The sequence below is a fragment of the Ceratosolen solmsi genome, unplaced genomic scaffold, assembly GCF_000503995.2.
Source record: "Ceratosolen solmsi marchali unplaced genomic scaffold, CerSol_1.0 scaffold39, whole genome shotgun sequence".
NCBI classification, from domain to species: domain Eukaryota; kingdom Metazoa; phylum Arthropoda; class Insecta; order Hymenoptera; family Agaonidae; genus Ceratosolen; species Ceratosolen solmsi.
In genome coordinates, this window is record NW_011948433.1 from 858,106 (window position 1) to 875,878 (window position 17,773).

The 17,773-nt window shown below is 40.3% G+C and overlaps 1 protein-coding gene across 2 annotated transcripts; it reads right to left on the bottom strand.

The window, feature by feature from the left end:
- Positions 1–2,866: 2,866 nt before the first annotated feature.
- Positions 2,867–16,274, bottom strand: arr (low-density lipoprotein receptor-related protein 6). Of its 2 annotated transcripts, none has more exons than XM_011502389.1 (12): positions 16,214–16,274; positions 11,123–11,325; positions 10,599–10,957; positions 9,855–10,409; positions 9,339–9,729; positions 8,677–9,131; positions 8,238–8,522; positions 7,534–8,066; positions 6,776–7,442; positions 6,054–6,496; positions 4,814–5,323; positions 2,867–4,384 (listed from the first exon to the last, which is right to left on the bottom strand). In XM_011502389.1, exons 1-12 carry the CDS (start codon positions 16,221–16,223, stop codon positions 3,999–4,001), a joined length of 4,797 nt encoding a protein of 1,598 aa, XP_011500691.1. In that variant the 5' UTR covers positions 16,224–16,274; the 3' UTR covers positions 2,867–3,998. The 2 variants fall into 2 exon arrangements, with proteins under 2 accessions (XP_011500691.1, XP_011500690.1); XM_011502388.1 differs by having other exon boundaries at positions 4,802–5,323.
- Positions 16,275–17,773: the final 1,499 nt, after the last annotated feature.

Sequence of the window (17,773 nt, forward strand, 5' to 3'; positions counted from 1 at the left end):
TCTTGCGTCATAGAATAATTTTCAGTTTTAACAACATAATATGCATTAATAATTATGATATAGCAAAAATTGTGGAATGAAATATGAATTATAGAAGTAATAGGTAAATAAAATAATACAAATACGTTTAGAATTGATTTAAAATATGTTAACAAAATTTTATTTTTATTTCTTGTTCTGTACAAATATTTTACATATGAATAAATCGCGATACATTGATATGAATGTAAAAAAATATAGAGGTGTCAACGTCAGTCTTACAATACTGAATAAGGATACCTTTTTTGCATAACAGTACAGGAAATTTAAATCTCGAGTAGCAGTGGACTGTATCAATCACGAGACAATTAAATATTTAGTCCACTTGATAGTTTTGTAATTCATCGCCATACAAAGATGTGTAATCGCGAATTATTACAATAAAAATAACAGCTCTTAAACACACGTCGTTAAGTGATTATCATTTCTATTTTATAAATATCGCTGACTTATGGCACGACGAGTGTGATTTTCATCACAGGAAGTTTTTCTCTTCATTACATGTATTAACTGTCCCCTTTCATTTATTAAAATAGACTTTTTTTCAGTTATAATTTAATTACATTGGTGTAAGAATTTTAAAAATGTAACACGTGTATTAAATACAAATATGCATTAAAACAGTTGTATATAACAGATATTCCAATGAGTTATAATTTAGTAATTCGTGCTTTTTAAACTTAGATACGAATATTTTCTAATTACATATATAATATTTGAAATTGAAATTGATATTCATTATTATTTTTTTTTCTTTTTTTTATATATATATTTTTGCAGCTATAAGTTCAGAGTGATTTATTTGGAATTTCAGTAGAATTAATATTATACACCAGTAGCCTTTAAGCCCTTTTCAAATAATAAATATACACTTTTTACACAAACATGTGATTATATGATTTTGACTTTGTTAGTTGTACATTGAATGCGAGTAAATGTCGAAGAAAATGTTTTTATTAAATGACACTAAGATTATATGTATTATTAATAAATTCTTTATATGTAGATAAAATTGGAATGATGGGCTTCTTGTATTTGTCAAATTAATGTTATTGGACCAATTAACTTAACACATTCGATTATATAATTAATTTATTTTAATAATTATTTTCTCTACATTTTTGTAGTTCATTTTCACTAAAGCTTTGTGCATTTATCAAAGACATTTATGAAGCAAAATATCATAGTATTATAAACGTCTATAATACCAATGACTATATTAATATATTACTGTAATTTAAATCGATTATTATAATATCGGTGAGGTCATAAATTGATTTCTTCGTTCGTCTTCGCAAAACAATTAGAAATTAAAATTTATGGTCCATTAGAAACGAATTAATTTTATGATGATAATTATTTTTTATATAAAAAAAAAAGAATGCTTACGTTAAATTTAAAACAAGCAGAACGAATTAAAAGTCACAATAAACGTAGTGGGCAATCTAAGTAATATTTACGCAAGAACTAATAGCTTTCGAAGCCTTAAAATGATACATATAAGAGAAAGTTCAAAAATAATTATGATAATAAAAATCAATCATATTTATATTAGCAATTATAAGAATTTAATATAAATTTGGAAATATAAAATATCATTGATTCTTTTACTGGTATCAATTATTAATTTAGCCGTTTTAATATTGGGAAGTCGATTTGATAGTGATTTGATTATAAAAATAATCATATGCTATAATAATTAAAATACCAAACGCAAATTTTGATTTTTAAAAACCGCTTATAATTTCAAATATTATTAATGCTAATGCAAGAAATATACATTATGATATATAAATCTAATTATACGAATATACAGATTTAATTTAAATTGTTTTTCTTTTTAAGTACATAGTATTTATGCGCGTAAATACGATTTGATGTTTGCTAAAATTCGAATTTAAAATCTTTATGTTTTTATAAGAAATGTTACCATTTATCGCCATTAATTATACACCGTACTTATATTAATAATAATAATTTATATTCAGACATTTTGTCAAAATAAATAGATATATTGGTATAGTAATTTATTGTAAGAAAAATTGAATACGATCAATTTAAAAAATGCAGTACTGCTAATAACTTAAAAGCTTAGGTATAAGAAAAAAATTCAGAGTAGCAAAATAGTAAATATATAATGCAATAGAATTTTTATAAATTAGTTTAAAACTTCAATGCTTATTTTTTTTTTTTTAAATAGCTTTTATGGTTATGAGACAGGCCCATTATATGCTTATGATTAGTTAAATAATATCTGATTATGTTAATTGATAATATATATCTCGTTGTACCAGAAACTTGCAGAACAGCCAAAAAATCGAACAATTTTGGAGAAAATTCGATTTTTTATTTTTTAACGTTAACAATAACCATTATATTTAATTGCCTACATACTAACCACCCTATTATTAATTATATACTTTCAGATATTTACATAAACACATTTCGATTTAATGCTATCTTTGCGGTATTTATACTTGCTATAAGCTCGATGAAAAATGTTAATTATGAATAAATCTCTTTGTAAATGCTTTCAAAAATTGCGTAATATAAAACTTTCTAAAATGTGTTAACTTATTGATTCTGTAAAAGTATAATACAGTATGTTGGATGCAGCCTTTGGTTAAATGCCACGTCGATTAAGGAACGTAAATAATGTATATGCGTTCTGTGATAATATCAATAATCATAACGAGGTATATATATATATATATATATAATAATAATAATAATAATAATAATAATAATAATAAATGTGTGTACGTGTATGTGCGTGCGCGCGTGTGCGAGCGTATGCGATAATAGATTTTAATCACGAGTAACAAAATACAGATTAAATTAAAGACTTGTAATTAAATTTTCTGCCCATTTGTTCTTTGCTTTGTTCGTTATGCATTAAGAAATGTATTCGATTAAAAAAAAAAAAGAAACCTCGCTCGAATAGAATTAAATGTATATGTTACTGCGCCCATCAGCTCTTTTGCACGCTTTTTCGTAATGTAACATAAACGTAACTCTGTAAAAATGTTCAAATAAGGGGTTAATGGGAAATAAAGAACAAGGTATTTTAATATCCATTATTGATGTTCAAGTTCATGCGTAGCGGAAGGATTACGAATTAGATGATGTAAAATTTGTTAAAATTGCAAGGAGCGACTTTCCACCAATACCGAATACGATTATTATCAACCTAATTCTGTATTATATATGGGACATCGTTTTTCAAATCTGACCTAAAGATATGTAATGTATAGGCGGAAACAATAGTTAGAAATATAAATATAATTTGAATTTGCAGTTTTTTAGTCTTAAATAAGTATTCGGATTAACGATAAAATCGAGCAAAACATTTTGGAATCGAATTCACTTATTGGTTAAATAATAATATTATGTCATGTACACATTGTTGTTCTTCTATTATACACTTTTACAATCAGTCACTCTCTTTTGTCTCTCATTAAGCATTGCACAGTCGCACTTTTTTATTTACAAGTGACCGTGGAAGTAGCCACGATCGTATTTAGGCACAATGGCTTTCAAACTTTGTACACGGGCTTTATTAGTTAACTTATTAATCGAATATTTGCACTTATCAAATGGCAATACCATGCCATTTATGACAATTTTAAGCTCGCATTACGGCAATAATTTTATCTTTGAAACGTTGCTAATGGAAATTTTACGCATAATTTACAAGAGTTCTATATATACATGTGAGCTTAGGTGTCTAAATCGCTTTACTAAGACTATTGGATAAATAAGAAGCCTTTGTCTCAGCTGCTAATATTATCATCAGTAAGAAAATATTGCTCTAGGATATCGTGGCTTAAGGACAGTAATAAACAACATGAAGAGTTAAAACTCAATACGGCCTCTCTTGCTCCTCGAGAGTCTGGCGCCACTCGGAGGACGGCTCGCCCAAGGAGGAGGAGGAGGAGTCGTCGTCCGAAGCGGCTGATTCAAGGTACAGGCGATGGAGGCGGCGGTAAGGGACTGAAGTAGGTCGACGACCTCGAGCTCGGCGACGGCGGGCAGCTGATTGCCGTGTCGCTCTGGTATACCGACCTCGGGGTCGGCGGTGGCGGAAAGGGCTCTCCAGCATGTCCGTACCTGAACCTCGGTATCGCTGGGTAGTTGCTGTCGGACTCGTCGCACACGTCCGTACTGCAGGGCGTCGGGGGTGGCGGCTGGTTGATACTCCGATAGTTGCGGTAGGGCCGATATCGGGAAGCATTGCTACTCGAGCAGCGGGTGGAGTTGGCCGTAGTTGCGGGACTCGGTGGCGGGTTGAGCGTCTCTTGGGGGTAACCGCCGGCCGAGCTGCCGTGAGTCGAGCTCGATGCACCTGCAAGAAGAACCAATGCGATCACCGAATATTAATCATGTTTCCGGCCAAGGCTCGTTGTAGCCAAGTGTGCGCAGTGACTCTCGTTCCTACAAAGGACAAGATACGATCCAACGTACGATCCAAGTTATTTGATTGAGTAATACGGAGTTGAATTGCAACTTAAGAATCAGACAATCGCTTAGTATTAAATATACCTTAGCGTTATTATTATTAATATTATTATTATTATTATTATTATTATTGTTGTTGTTGTTGTTATGATTATTATTTGAAAGCTCGAGTTACGGTTAATTGTTGGACAAATTTGGCAAGGGATTTGCGTCGTTTTAAGCAAATGAAATTAAGGACTCGTCGTGATATTGTGCACACTTGGCTAAGTTAAATAATGTTTCATAAAAATGAGGGATAACGAACAGTAGGAAAAACCTGTTATGTGGCTCCGATCGTAGCTTGAGCTAATACTACTGCCATTGAGAGTCGACATCCTGACAGCCATTCCCGGCTTGAGGTCCTTCCTCGCGTTTTTTTGAGCGAGCATCGGTTTGGCCATTCTGCAGCTTTTGGGCGAGAGTGGGTCACCCGCTGAATCGTGAAGTATATCAGGGAGGTCCTCATTGCCGGCGAGGCGGCGTCTGCAGTAATAGAAACCGAGGACGACGAGGACGGTCGCAGCCATGACGACGAGTACGGCGACGACGTAGGTGCTCTTGCCGGAATCGAGGCTCGGGTCAACAGCCTGACGGTGGTTGTTGGCCGAGGCGCAGGCTGGAGCTGACTCGTCGCTGCCGTCCGCGCAGTTCTCCCAGTCGTCGCAGAGTGCCGCTGCTGAGATGCAGACGCCCGAGGTCGTACATCGAAATTGGCCCGGACGGCAACAGTTGATCTCGTCTTCACCGTTGCTGCACTGCGATGTACCGTCGCACACCCATGCGTTGTCTACAATTTGTTTTATTATAGTTTTTCGATTCGACATTTTCGATTCATTTCTAATATTTTTATTATTATTATATATTATTATAGTATTAATTTTATTATTATTATAGTATTAATTTTATTATTATTATAGTATTAATTATTCATTTTTAATACTTTTTTTCTACATATACAAATCTGATCTTTTACGTTACTTAATGAGTCGAGAAGATGTTTTATGAAGGTTGATATAAATAACACATTAATATAAAAATTAATTGATATAGAGGAATTCGTAAAATAATGCGAGTATCAATTTTTGATAAATTAAAAATTCCCAGCATATTGTCTAAGGTTACAATTTTGTGTTGTAAATGATGGACAAAACGCATAATTGAGAAGCGTTAACGATATAAGTGAATGTAACATGTAAAGTTAAAAATATTTTGAAAAAAATATACTATATGTTATTGCATTACTTTTAGTACAAGTGTTAACTATAAAAAATTTAATCTCATACGTAATGAGGGAAAAGCACTCCATTCTTTTAACTTTCAAGTTCATTAAAATAAATAACTTATATATTTTAGGTATTTTATCATATGCTTTCTCTCTCTCTCTCTCTCTCTCTCTCTCTCTCTCTCTCTCTGGATCTCAATCGTTGTTTGTATTATAATAAAATTTACACTCAAAATTTACACTTTTTAATAAGCTTGAAATAAAAAAAGATGATTATCCAAGCAATTAAAATTACCGATGCAATGGCCATTGTGACACTCAAAGTACATGTCCCGATTGCAAGGCGGACAACCAATCTCGTCGCTGCCGTCTGCGCAATCTCGCTGTCCATCGCATTTCCAGGTGGCCGGGATGCAGTCCTTTGAGTCAGTGGTCTTGGAGCTAAGGCATGTGAAATGGTCGGCTCCGCAAGTTGGAGCAACTCTGCAATTTTTGCCATCATCGGCGAGTACGAGCGATTGAGGACAGGAGCATCTGGAGCTCGCGCCCCCTCCAATGCAAATATGCGAACAGCCGCCGTACTCGTGGAGCGGACTACACACGTTCGACTCCATCGCCAAATTGCTGGGCATTCGCACGGATACCAAATCCGTGAGAGCTCGATTGCTCATCACAACTTTTCTTCCGGAACCCGTGGTCTTCTCTACCCGCTCGACGACTTGACTGTCACGGTCGAACCTAAAATTTACGTTCGTTAAAGGTTACAAAATCACCTCATCCTCCGCGTCTCTCATTTATCCGCAATCATTATATTTCTCTACAGGCTTATTATAATTGCAGAGAGTCTTATGAAATTTGAGCGAATTCTTACTTGGATAAGTGGATAATAGAAAGAAAGGGGATCCGTAACGATTGAGAGGAAACATTAAAGTAATTAGAGCGTCGACGATATAAAGTTTTGTAAACGTAGAGAATGCCGAAATGTAAGGCTACGTTTAATTCAATAATGTTACGAACCAGTAAACGTAATCGAAGAGCACGGAAAGATGCACGAGAGATCCTTGAATAGCTGCGAGGAGGATGCGTCGATTGGCTCCATCGAGCTCGGCAAATTCGATCTGCCGGCCGTGAGCCCAGTAGACGAGGTTCGCGGATGTGTCAACGGCTAAGCTCGTCGGTGACTCGAGATCCGACGCAATAACGACTCTCTCTTTCCCGTCCATCAAACTCTGCATAACGCGCATCTTCTCGCCGATGTCCGTCCAGAAAAGCAGTCTCCTTTCCGGATGTAGGGCGATATTTCTCGGCTTCTCGCCCTCGCCCTTGACAACAACGCCGATCGTCGAGTCGCTGTCAAGCCTCGTAACGTTGATTGCGTCGTTCATCGAGCAGGACCAGAACAGTAAGCGACCCAGCGGATCGAGAGCCAAGTCGAACGGGTGGCCCGTGCCCCCCGGTAAAACGACCACCGCGTGGGTACGATTCTCCAAAGCCTTTCTAATCGACGAGCTTCGACCGTCACCCGTGCGTATCCAATATATGTACTGACTTATTGGATCAAACTCTATAGCGCGCACGTTCTTCAAGCCCTGGACGCGAAGAGTTATGTCCGGGCAGTCGTATGTGTCCGGCAGTAATCGTCCCATGACATTACGGAAGCTGTATACCATGAAGTTCTTCGGGGCTGTAAAGCATAATTACACGTCTCATTACAATTAGTTATACGAGGATATATGGGATCACGCGATAACGAACGTTATGCCTGTGCCACCTACCGATACATGTTCTATTATCGGGAGCAAGATTGTAATGGGTGGGGCAGGCGCACTTGTGATTCTTTGAAAAAGCACCGGCATTGCCGGGTAAGGCTATACACAAGTGGCTACAGTCGCCGTTGTTACTGCCGCAGGTGTTCCAACCAGGTTGCCTGGATTTGTGGCAAACCGAAAGATCCGTAACTGACTCTAAATTGCCATGAATTTTAGTTCGATTTCCTCCGGTTGTTTTATTGGCTCGCTCTATATCCCCCGTATTCCAATCTGTCCAATAAATATAGTCCTCGTATTGCGTAATGCTGAATGGATAGCCGATTTTTTCGGTGATGATAGGCCTGCGTTTTTTCGTTATTAAGTCGTAACTATCGATGGCAGGGGTGAAAAGATCGGCCCAATATAGACGACGAGCTTCGTGATCTATGGTCAATCCATTGGTGCGACCAATGTCGGATATAATGATCTGTCGATGTGTTCCATCCAACCAAGCTCGTTCTATGCTACCGGTATTACCCCATTCTGTCCAATAGAAGAATCTGAAATCAATTGTCAAATGTTTGCTTGACTGGATTTTTTTTTTTGTTTTTTGTTTCCAATAAACTTTATGGGCGCGCGTGCCACAAGGTTACACATTGATTGTAAAGCAATGACTTGCAATATCAAGCTAAAGACATTTAATAGGAAAAAATAATGCACGCTCAAGTTACCCTCTTTCGGGATCGAGTGCGAGGCATCTCGGCTCGATAAGATCTTGCCAAATGAGTACTCTACGGCTGTAACCCTCGAGGTGGACAATCTCGATTCTTCGTGTCCCCGTGTCACTCCAATAAAGATTATGTGCTATCCAATCTATCGCCAAACCATCTGGTGTTTCCAAGCCGAGATCTACCACTTTCTCAACCTCTGAACCGTTCATAAAGGCACGAGTTATACTTTTTAGCTTAACATCCGTCCAGTAGAGCCGATTATCGGATATTTCGAAATCAAGGGCGCTGGAAAGGAGCAAAAAAAAAAAAACATGTTAATTGGATGATTGCGTGAGACGTGTGTAGTTTAAAAACTGAAAACTTAAAACCATCACGCTACTCTGAGAGGTATTTTAACGGTCAGTCAGTTATACGTTTAAAGTTGACTTGTCAAACTAACCTTGCGTCCTTGATTCCTGTAATTGGTATGATATTGTCATTATTCGCATTTTCAATACTATTTCTGCGAATTTTGTCTTTTCTCGTGAAAAGGAGAAATGCCTCTGGCACAACGCAAGTCTTCATATCTTTGGTAAGCTCGTAACCAATTTGGCAAGCGCACACGTACTTATCCCATGGCCGATTTAAACATAGATGACTACATCCACCATTGTTCTTTGCGCAGGGATTAGTGCCGTTGGGCGTTCCACGATGTACAGCTTTGAGTCCCATAACATTGGGAAACTGTTCGACGATAATTTCTCTCTCGCCACCCGTTAATTTGTGGGCTCGATCGATGCTTCGTCTCTGCCAATCCGTCCAGTACAGAAAATCTCCGAGTAAACTGAATCCAAACAGGTGAGGCAGATTCTCCGTAATCACTTCTCGACGATCGGTGCCATCCATATTACAGACCTGCGGCCACAAAGTATTATTAAAACGCATCCGTATTACAAGTATTATTAACAAAAATATGTAACAGTAATGATAATGGGCGAAACAATTGCCGTAGGCCCCGCTTAATTGTGTAAAGCGAGGGTGGTGGGTAGGGGGTGGGGGATATTTATGTAATGAAGCAGGTAATAAAATGAAAATGACTTCAAGTCCGAATGTAATGCAAACCTCAATTTTATCGGTCTTGGCATCGCACCAGTAAACTTTTTTTCTTTCAAGATCCAAAGCAATGCCGTTCGGCCAGACGATATCCTTGGTGATTAGCAAAGTTCTTTCGCTGCCATCCAAATTGCTCCGTTCGATCTTTGGCCTCTTGTCATCCCAGTCCGTCCAGAACATCCAGCCAAGCTCAAGCGCAAGAGCTATAGCTCTCGGCTCGCCGAGGTCTTCGTGAATCAGGACTTTTCTGCTGGTGCCGTTCAGGCGTGCAACTTCGATACGATCGGTGCCCGTGTCCGTCCAGTACAAGTTCCGGGCTATCCAGTCGACTGCTATTCCATCGGCGCTCTTCACTTCGCTCGTTAAAATATCCTCTTGACCGGAACCATCTAGGTAAGCTCTGGAGAAAGAGAGAGAGAGAGAGTGAGAGAAAATATAGAGCGAAGTCAGTGGCGTTGAGGAGGCCCAAGACGATGGGAATGTGAGGGGCGCGAGCCCCGGAAGTCTCGGAAGTCGAAAGCCTACCTTCTAATAACGTGAGCTTGTTCGTCGGTCCAATAAAACATCTCGTCGATGGGGTCAAAGTCAATGGCGATGGCGTGCTTAATGCCAATAAGAGGTAGAACGAAGTTTGTGTAATCCGGCGAGTCGAGGGATATCATGCTGATCTCGTTTCTCTGGACGATGAGCAGCAGCTCCTGGGGTCCCTTGGCGCAATTGTAATTATCCACGAGCTTAACGCCAGTGGGACAGGCACAACTGTAGCCCGGGGCCTTGGGGCTCAAAAGGCAGAGGTGCGAGCAGTTGCCGTTATTGAACTTGCATGGATTATTGACTGCTGGCGGCTGCCTCCTCGGGTCCCACACCTCGATATCACCGGGTATGTATTCACCGTGAAAGATATCACGGGGTCGGGCGTTCGTCGGCCTTAGATCCAGGGCATGAATGCACCAGGTGCGCCAGTCCGTCCAGTAGAGACGCTGGTCGAAGTACGTTATGGCGAATGGATACTCGAGGCCGTCGCTTACGATTTTTCGACGGTTTCGTCCATAATAGTCCATTACCTCGATGAACTTGTGCCTATTTAAAACCAGGATTTATGATGATATCCCACAATACCTACCGAAAACGGCCCACTAAATTTAACTTATCGCAAACTTAAATTATCAACAACAGATGATATTCTCTTCATTTCATATGTCATCGTTTCATAAGCCAATAAAATATAAATTAACTTTAATTAGCGATTAAATAATGAATAATGCGAACCTTCCATCGACCCAGTAGACGAGATCATTCTCATAATCGATGGTGAGCCCATTGGGCCAGAATATATCATCCGACACGACGACGCTTCTTGAACTGGGCTCGCCGTTCATAGCGGCTCGCTCGATCTTCGGCACGTCGCCCCAGTCCGTCCAGAAGAATATGCTTTTCATCGGGACAAGGGCGATCGCCCGAGGTTGATAAATCTCCGTCCAGAAGAGAACTTTCCGGTGACGGCCGTCAATACTCGTCACTTCGATCCGGTTCTTCTCCCCGTCCGTCCAGTAGAGCTTCCCCGTGTACCAGTCGCAGGCTAAGCCGTCCGGCGAGATCAGACTCGAGTTCACCACGGTTATTGGCTCCTAAAAAGCATTGACGAGGCGCATTTAACGAGTAGCAGCGAGCTTTTCATATTTTTGAGCCGTTTAAAGCCGTATAAAATCATTTTGCTGCTTCGCACAATTATAATGAGTTACCAGTGACTCGTTACAAAATGCCTCCATCGTGTTCCATCGATTAAAACGTACCTGCGTGTATGTGCCGTTCGTGCGAACGCATTGTATCATCTCAAGGGCGCTGTCCGACCAACATACGAGGCTGCGTTCGTAATAGAAATCGAGGGTGACGCTCTCCGACAGGTCTTTGACGATCGTCGATACGACCTTGTTCGAACGAGAGACATTTGCCAAGCGGATGTCCTTGTTTGTGGCGAAGAGTAGGGTCGGTGAGCCTGGAACATTCATAATAATTGTGATTATTTTAAAGCTTCTTAAAATTTCTATAATAAAGTCTGTGATTGGTAATCTGTTAATTTGTCAGTTTGTACGTTTGAGATTTTAGGAAAGATTAGGCGGAAAGATATCTCAACGCAAAACAACTAATCGGCTCTTGTTTAAAAGCTTCCTTAACGCATATGGCAATCTTGTTTATAGAATTCAGCTGGCAATAAATAAGGTAAACCTACATTTTTTAGACACTTTACGAGTCACAATAACTTTCGCCGGATCTACTTACGCCAGCATCCGCCCGCTTGTTTGCACATGTTTACGCGCAGATATACGAGTGCGATATACGAGTGCCTCTCCTCCCTCACTCGCATTTACGACATTTGCCAAGACACTTCTTTTGTCGGCGAGTCCCAACTGCGCTCATTATTTGCCTACATCGCTAGCGGCTCGCGCTATTAATGTCATTTTAATTAAACGCGTATCCCGAGGCGGAACGAGCCTGAAGAGCGGCCACGAGGAAAGCGGAGAACAAGTAGAGATGAAGTAGTTTGCGCTTCGGCGACAGAATAACACCTCGAGCGTTATTATATGTCCTTTATCGGTATTGTAACTGTTCCCCCCCCCTTCTACTCCTGCCCCAACGCCTTCTTAATCAGACACCTGAGCAAAAAGTGCGATCGTGACACTCCTTGCTCGCCTTGTTCCTTCCCGGGCGAACGCTTTCTCCGGAGTCGATCTTCCGGATCAGAGTCATCGTTGCCATTACTACTGTCGCTGCTGCCGCCGCCGCCGCCGCCGCCGCCGCAAAAGATCCCGTCTTGGCGAGTCTTAATTATGTACCGGGATCATCCACGGCCGCGGACGCGTGTCACGATCAAACGGGCGCGCTAGTCTCCATTGAATGCCGGGCGGCTGAAAAGCTGGGGAGGCTAGAGGGAGAGGGGTTGGACAGCCGTGGGGAAGGGCTTTTGAGACCTTTGAAGCCCAGACCGCGCTACCGTACTAAAGAGCCGCCGAGCTATAGTTTCTTCACCTCATTATGCACTTTAACGCATTATTATTCCCTTTGTGCCCGCGACGTTCTCACCTTCCCCGCGCAAATGAGCGCTCGCGGGCCCTCTTCCAAAAGAAAAACGGTTTAACGCACTCGCGCCGACAGAGGGGAGAGGCAAGGACCTTAATGACCCTCTTACTTTTCGCACCCTCGCGCGACCCTGTGTACCTTCCTCTTCGTCCGGCGGTTAGGTATCGAGAGGAAGAGGGTAGCTTCCTCGTGATCCTAGGCGCGCAAACGAGTCCCCGGAGAAACGAGTTTCGCCTCTGCCCCTGGGACGGCCAGGCAGAGGCACGCGAGCTGCACTTAAATAATAAAACGTGTCATAATACCTTTCAACGTCCATCGTCAGCGAGTGGGGCGCATCTGCGGCTATTTTTCTCTTTTCGAAGCGCTCCCTACGAAGCTCGGCGGATAATTAGATTGGGCCTGCTGGGCTCCGCAGGGAGAGTTAAAGTAGCCGCTCGTTATCCGTACTTGCAAATTTCTCGGCAGGCCTCTAATTTTGGCGGATTCGTGCCTCCATAACGATCGAAAGAATAATAATGATCTCTGCGCCCCCCCCCCCATCCCTCACCAATTGCCAACAACCGTCCGTCCTCGGCAGCCCCTTTCATAAGTTTCGCGGGATGAACAATTAAAGTGACGTAGTCTGGTGCACGTGGCACGATTGAAGATCGGACATTGCACTCGAGTCGCCGGAACCAGGACGCACGTATCCCTTCGCGAGGAGAAGGCGCGAGAGCAGTCCAGGAGGAAGTAAGGAAGGATGAATGGGATGAGGAGGATGAAGAGAATGGGAGGGGGTGGTGGTGGTGGGAGAAGCCCAATTACGCCGGAGGCCGCATCAAGTAAACGAGGATCAAAATTGTTTCCAGGCCGCTCGGCCTTTAATCGCGATAATTTGGTCGAGGGGCCAAAAGGACGAGAGTTGCTGCTGCTGCTGCTGCTGCTGCTGCTGCTGCTGCTTCGTTTACGAGCTTTGGTCGCGGGAAGATGCTGTCGAGTCTGTTGCTTTATGAACCTTTTCAGCCGCGGTACATACAATTCCTATTGCGCGAACGTATGCGCTCGCGTGTCTGTCCTAATACAGCTGCCACTCGATCCTCGCTTTATGACGGCAGACTAGAGTTTCGTCCAGCTGCCACCGAAGGAAAATTTCTTTTTGGCCTCTTTTTCGTCTCGATAGAGCTGTTTAACTGCTCCTTCCTTCTTTATTCCTCCGTTATCACGATTTGCGAGTCTCGCCAACAATACTCCTCCAGAACGAGCTCTCACTCGCTCTCCCTCTTTACGTTCATACGTGCAATTTCGAACGACCTTACTTTATAGCCTCTCATTTGTTTTAACCAAGAGATCTGGGATTCTTCCATCGGTAATACTTGTATTTTGTATCGATACGAACACAGTCTTAAATAGCATTAAATTTATGAACATTAGACAAAATCTCTATAAGTGATTAGCATTAAGTAAATTATATTAGCTGTTAAAAGATATAGGATATGAAAAATATTCAAGATTAAGGAAAATGGATATAGTACAGTATATAGTACATATTCCAAAGCTTTAGTGAGTGAGTCGCTAAATAAATCTTATTAATCAACGATTATTAGAAGGTACGCTTAGGCAGCAGAAAATATGAAAAAAATATGACCAATGTATTAAGGTAAAACATAATAGAGCTTTCATGAATCATCTGTTTCATTAGACCAACACAATGTACAGGAAGAATATTCAAATAAGTTTACGTTATTATTCAAATATTATTTGATTATACATATTTTGTTGTTGTTGTTGTTGTTGTTGTTGTTGTTGTTGTAAATACTAAGCAATAAAATTTCATTATATATTTTCGTCAATAATAATGAATATCTATATAAAATTTTAATTTATATATATATATATATATGGTATAATTTAATACAGAACATTACGTTATTCATTCAAAATTTTATCTTCTATCAGTGTGAAACATTATAGCATCTCGTTACAAGTGATTTCAATTAAATTTAAGATTTAAATTTAACGATTGTTGTATTATATTATACAGCGCTTGAATTGCCAACATTAAGAAATGCACAGTCGATTATTTATGACAAGTTTAAAATTGTCATTCTTAAAACAAGTTTTGCATTGGATGAGTTTTTTAAGTATATGATATATGTTTCGTTAAAACTTTCTTTATGATACTACAATATTACATTCCCATTGATCGATAAATTTAGGTTTTTAGTATACGCAATTGTTGGCTATTTAGTATTAAAAAAAAAGTCTGTCTGCAATCTTTTATTAATAATATTAATTTGCATATCTTATTATAAAATAAATAAATGATCCAATCCGAAGTTATTTATATAAATAATTACAGCAAGTAATTTCCATATATTTTTTAAGTGATATTGACGTGAGGAAATTTTGCCTATATTCCATTAGTATGAAACAATATGCACATAATCCTACTAGTGCATATAATCCATTAGGTGTTTAATCATTCGAATGAAGTATTGATATATCAAGTAGAAAGAATTTTGTATATTATTTAACTTATAATGAAGTTTGTAAAATCATTAACTCGTTCGAAAATAACTCTCAACATTGACAATTAACTTGTCATAAAACTACTTTGTATAAAATGCGTTACAATATGTTACAGTGACTTTGATCAAGCAAATACCTGCCTCATTAAATGGTACCCGAGAAATTTCGAGCGACGAGAAGATGGAGGAACGAGGATTTTACGAGGCTTGAATTCCATTTCCAACAATTTATAATAATATTTAAAATGACAAGTTTTAGAAATGAGTCGTCTACCATTAAAAATCAAAAACAAAAACAAAAAACAAAAAAAAAAACGAACAGAGTCTTGCATCTCCATGGCATTTCTCTAAGCAGTCTTTTGAAGTGACTCTGGTTGGACAATAAAAATTGCAGCGACTCGATGGGCGCGTCAAAATGAAAGGAAAGAGGACTGCTGGCGCATATCCGTGTGCAGCAGTTCAAGTCGCAGCTTCATGGACGTCGTCGTCATCGTCGATCGAGCCCCTTATCTACCCCATTCCCCTCTCCCTGCCATCTGACGCTCGCTCGCTCTTTTCGTCCCGCTTGCTTTACAAGAGGGAATAATAGAAGAACGACGAGCTGAAGAAGAGAAAAGAAGTATGAGGAGTGCAAACGAGAAGAGAGAGAGAGAGAGAGAGAGAGAGAGAGAGAGAGTCAAACGAGGTCCTTTTTGCGGCGAAGCCGAATGATTACAGGTGTTCGACCTGTAGCCAGTCGAAGGACGAGCTATGCCGAGGAAAAAAGAATGGCGAGGTGGAGTGGCAAGGTGGGTGGGTGGAGGGGTGGAGGCAAGAAAGCAGGCAAGCATAGTCGCTGTTCCGTGGATGGGCCTCGCGGCAATATACGACGAGGCCAATCATGCGTGAACGTAAGCGATGCCCTAACGTAACGACGCCCCCCTTTCTTTTTTACTCTGGTTTATGTTCTACCGCGGGAATTGCATTTCTTCTCGACGAGCGTGGCAAGCGAGGCAATTTGCATTGGCAGTCGGTTGAGATACTTTTCCGCGGCCTCCCAATTGATTTCCCAGAATCGCCGGCCGGCAATCGACGCCCATGGCCGAGTCGACGGCTCACCGCGTCCCTACGCCAATGTCCTCGTTGCAGGCCGCGGACAACGAGCCAGACGCGGCAGTTAGCGCTCTGCCTCCTTCCTGCTCTATCTCTCCTCCACCTCCTCCTTCATTCCCTCGTTCCCCACTCCTCTCGTGCTCTCCCTCCGGCCCGTCGTGGCACTCGCTTGTTAGCGGCCGGTCACCTCTCGCACCGCTCCCTCACCTTTTATCATTTCTGCTTCTCTTTTTCTTATTCCCCTGCTCCTACAGCCTTACTCCTTCATTTCTCCTCCGCCACACATCATATCGCTTATTATGTGCCTCCTCTCTTTTCCACAAGTCGAGCGCGTGCGTCGCGCACGACTCCTCGGGCATTTTCGACTAATGCCTGCTTTCCGTAAACTCTACACTACCGTGGAAATCCACAACCAACGGCGACTCTGTGGCCCAGGTTGATATCCCATTTATCGAGGAGCGAATTCGATTTTCGCATGTTGGCCCGGGACGCCCCATTCATGAAACGACGCTGCCTCCGCGCCTGTGGGAGCGAAGCCTTCGGCTCTGCGTCCAGGCCCCTTACAATTTGCGTCTTCTTCTGATTAGCAGCTTAGCTTCTCTCAGGTTCTTGACTCATCGTCTGGCGTACCCCGGTTACATTCACGGCAACGCTCTTTATCCCTTTGTATGCTTTTGTTTCGGAACTCGGACTATCGCACGCTCCTTCCACAACAGCCTTAATCTACCTCACAAGCCGTTCAGAGCCTTTATATCTAAAGCCACAGATACGCAGCAGTCCTCGTTTACACGAGCGAGTCGCGCTATCTTTTTATCTAACAATACTTTAATTCCCGAGAATAAACGATGATACATTATCTTGATAAAGATACATGTTGTGCCTTCGTATATCATCCTAGCATCTAACTCTTAAATAATGATATTTCTCAGTCTTGCGTGTAGTGATATGTTTTTTACACGGTCATCTTGTATTTTATTGTATTATATTTTATTCTCTTCGAACAATTACACATTCTTCGCAACTACGACGCTTCACGAATATCTACGCAAAAGTCAGTGACCGTATTCAACCGTTCAAGGGCGGTAACAGCTTTTGACACAAAGACGATATGTTCGTGATTAGATAACGAATGATAATTTAAAAGGTTAAATGCTTCGAGTTTATATTTCGTATAAATTATAAGTATAAAAGCACGATTACGATAACCGCTCACGAGCCTCCACAAATATGTTTTAGACGCGAAAATTTATAATATGTTTACAATAAACATACATTTCTTAGTTTGTCCTTCGAAATTTACGAAATCGCATAGTGAATCCGAATATCACATTGTTTGCAGTCTGTATACATTTTAGATAATACATGTACTTTATATATATATATATATATATATATATATATATATATATATATATATATATATATACTTAATTATGCAAATTAATCGTTACAATATAGAGTTTAATATACTGTTCTTAGAATAACATTTATGCACGGATGCAAATAAACTTGATAAATACCGTGTTTCTTCCAATTGTTAACATCAATAGATTTTGTCTATTGTCTATTTTGGAATGATTATTATATTTGAAATACTTATGATTTAACACCGAACCATTAAAAATTGTCATTCTCATTTCTGTAAATTTTACGAATTCTGATGGATTTTGTGATGGAAATACTGAATATAATGTACAACGATGCTCTATGGTTGTTTTGAAACTTGCTGCTCACTTTTTCATGTCCTTGTTCTGTGGAATATTTCAG

Excerpts from the sequence above, each read along its gene's own strand:
- arr (XM_011502388.1), bottom strand. Across the intron at positions 6,497-6,775 it reads CTCTTCGATTACGTTTACTG|GTTCGACCGTGACAGTCAAG; the intron begins GTTCGTAACATT and ends CGTAAATTTTAG. Across the intron at positions 5,324-6,053 it reads TCACAATGGCCATTGCATCG|ACAACGCATGGGTGTGCGAC; the intron begins GTAATTTTAATT and ends AACAAATTGTAG.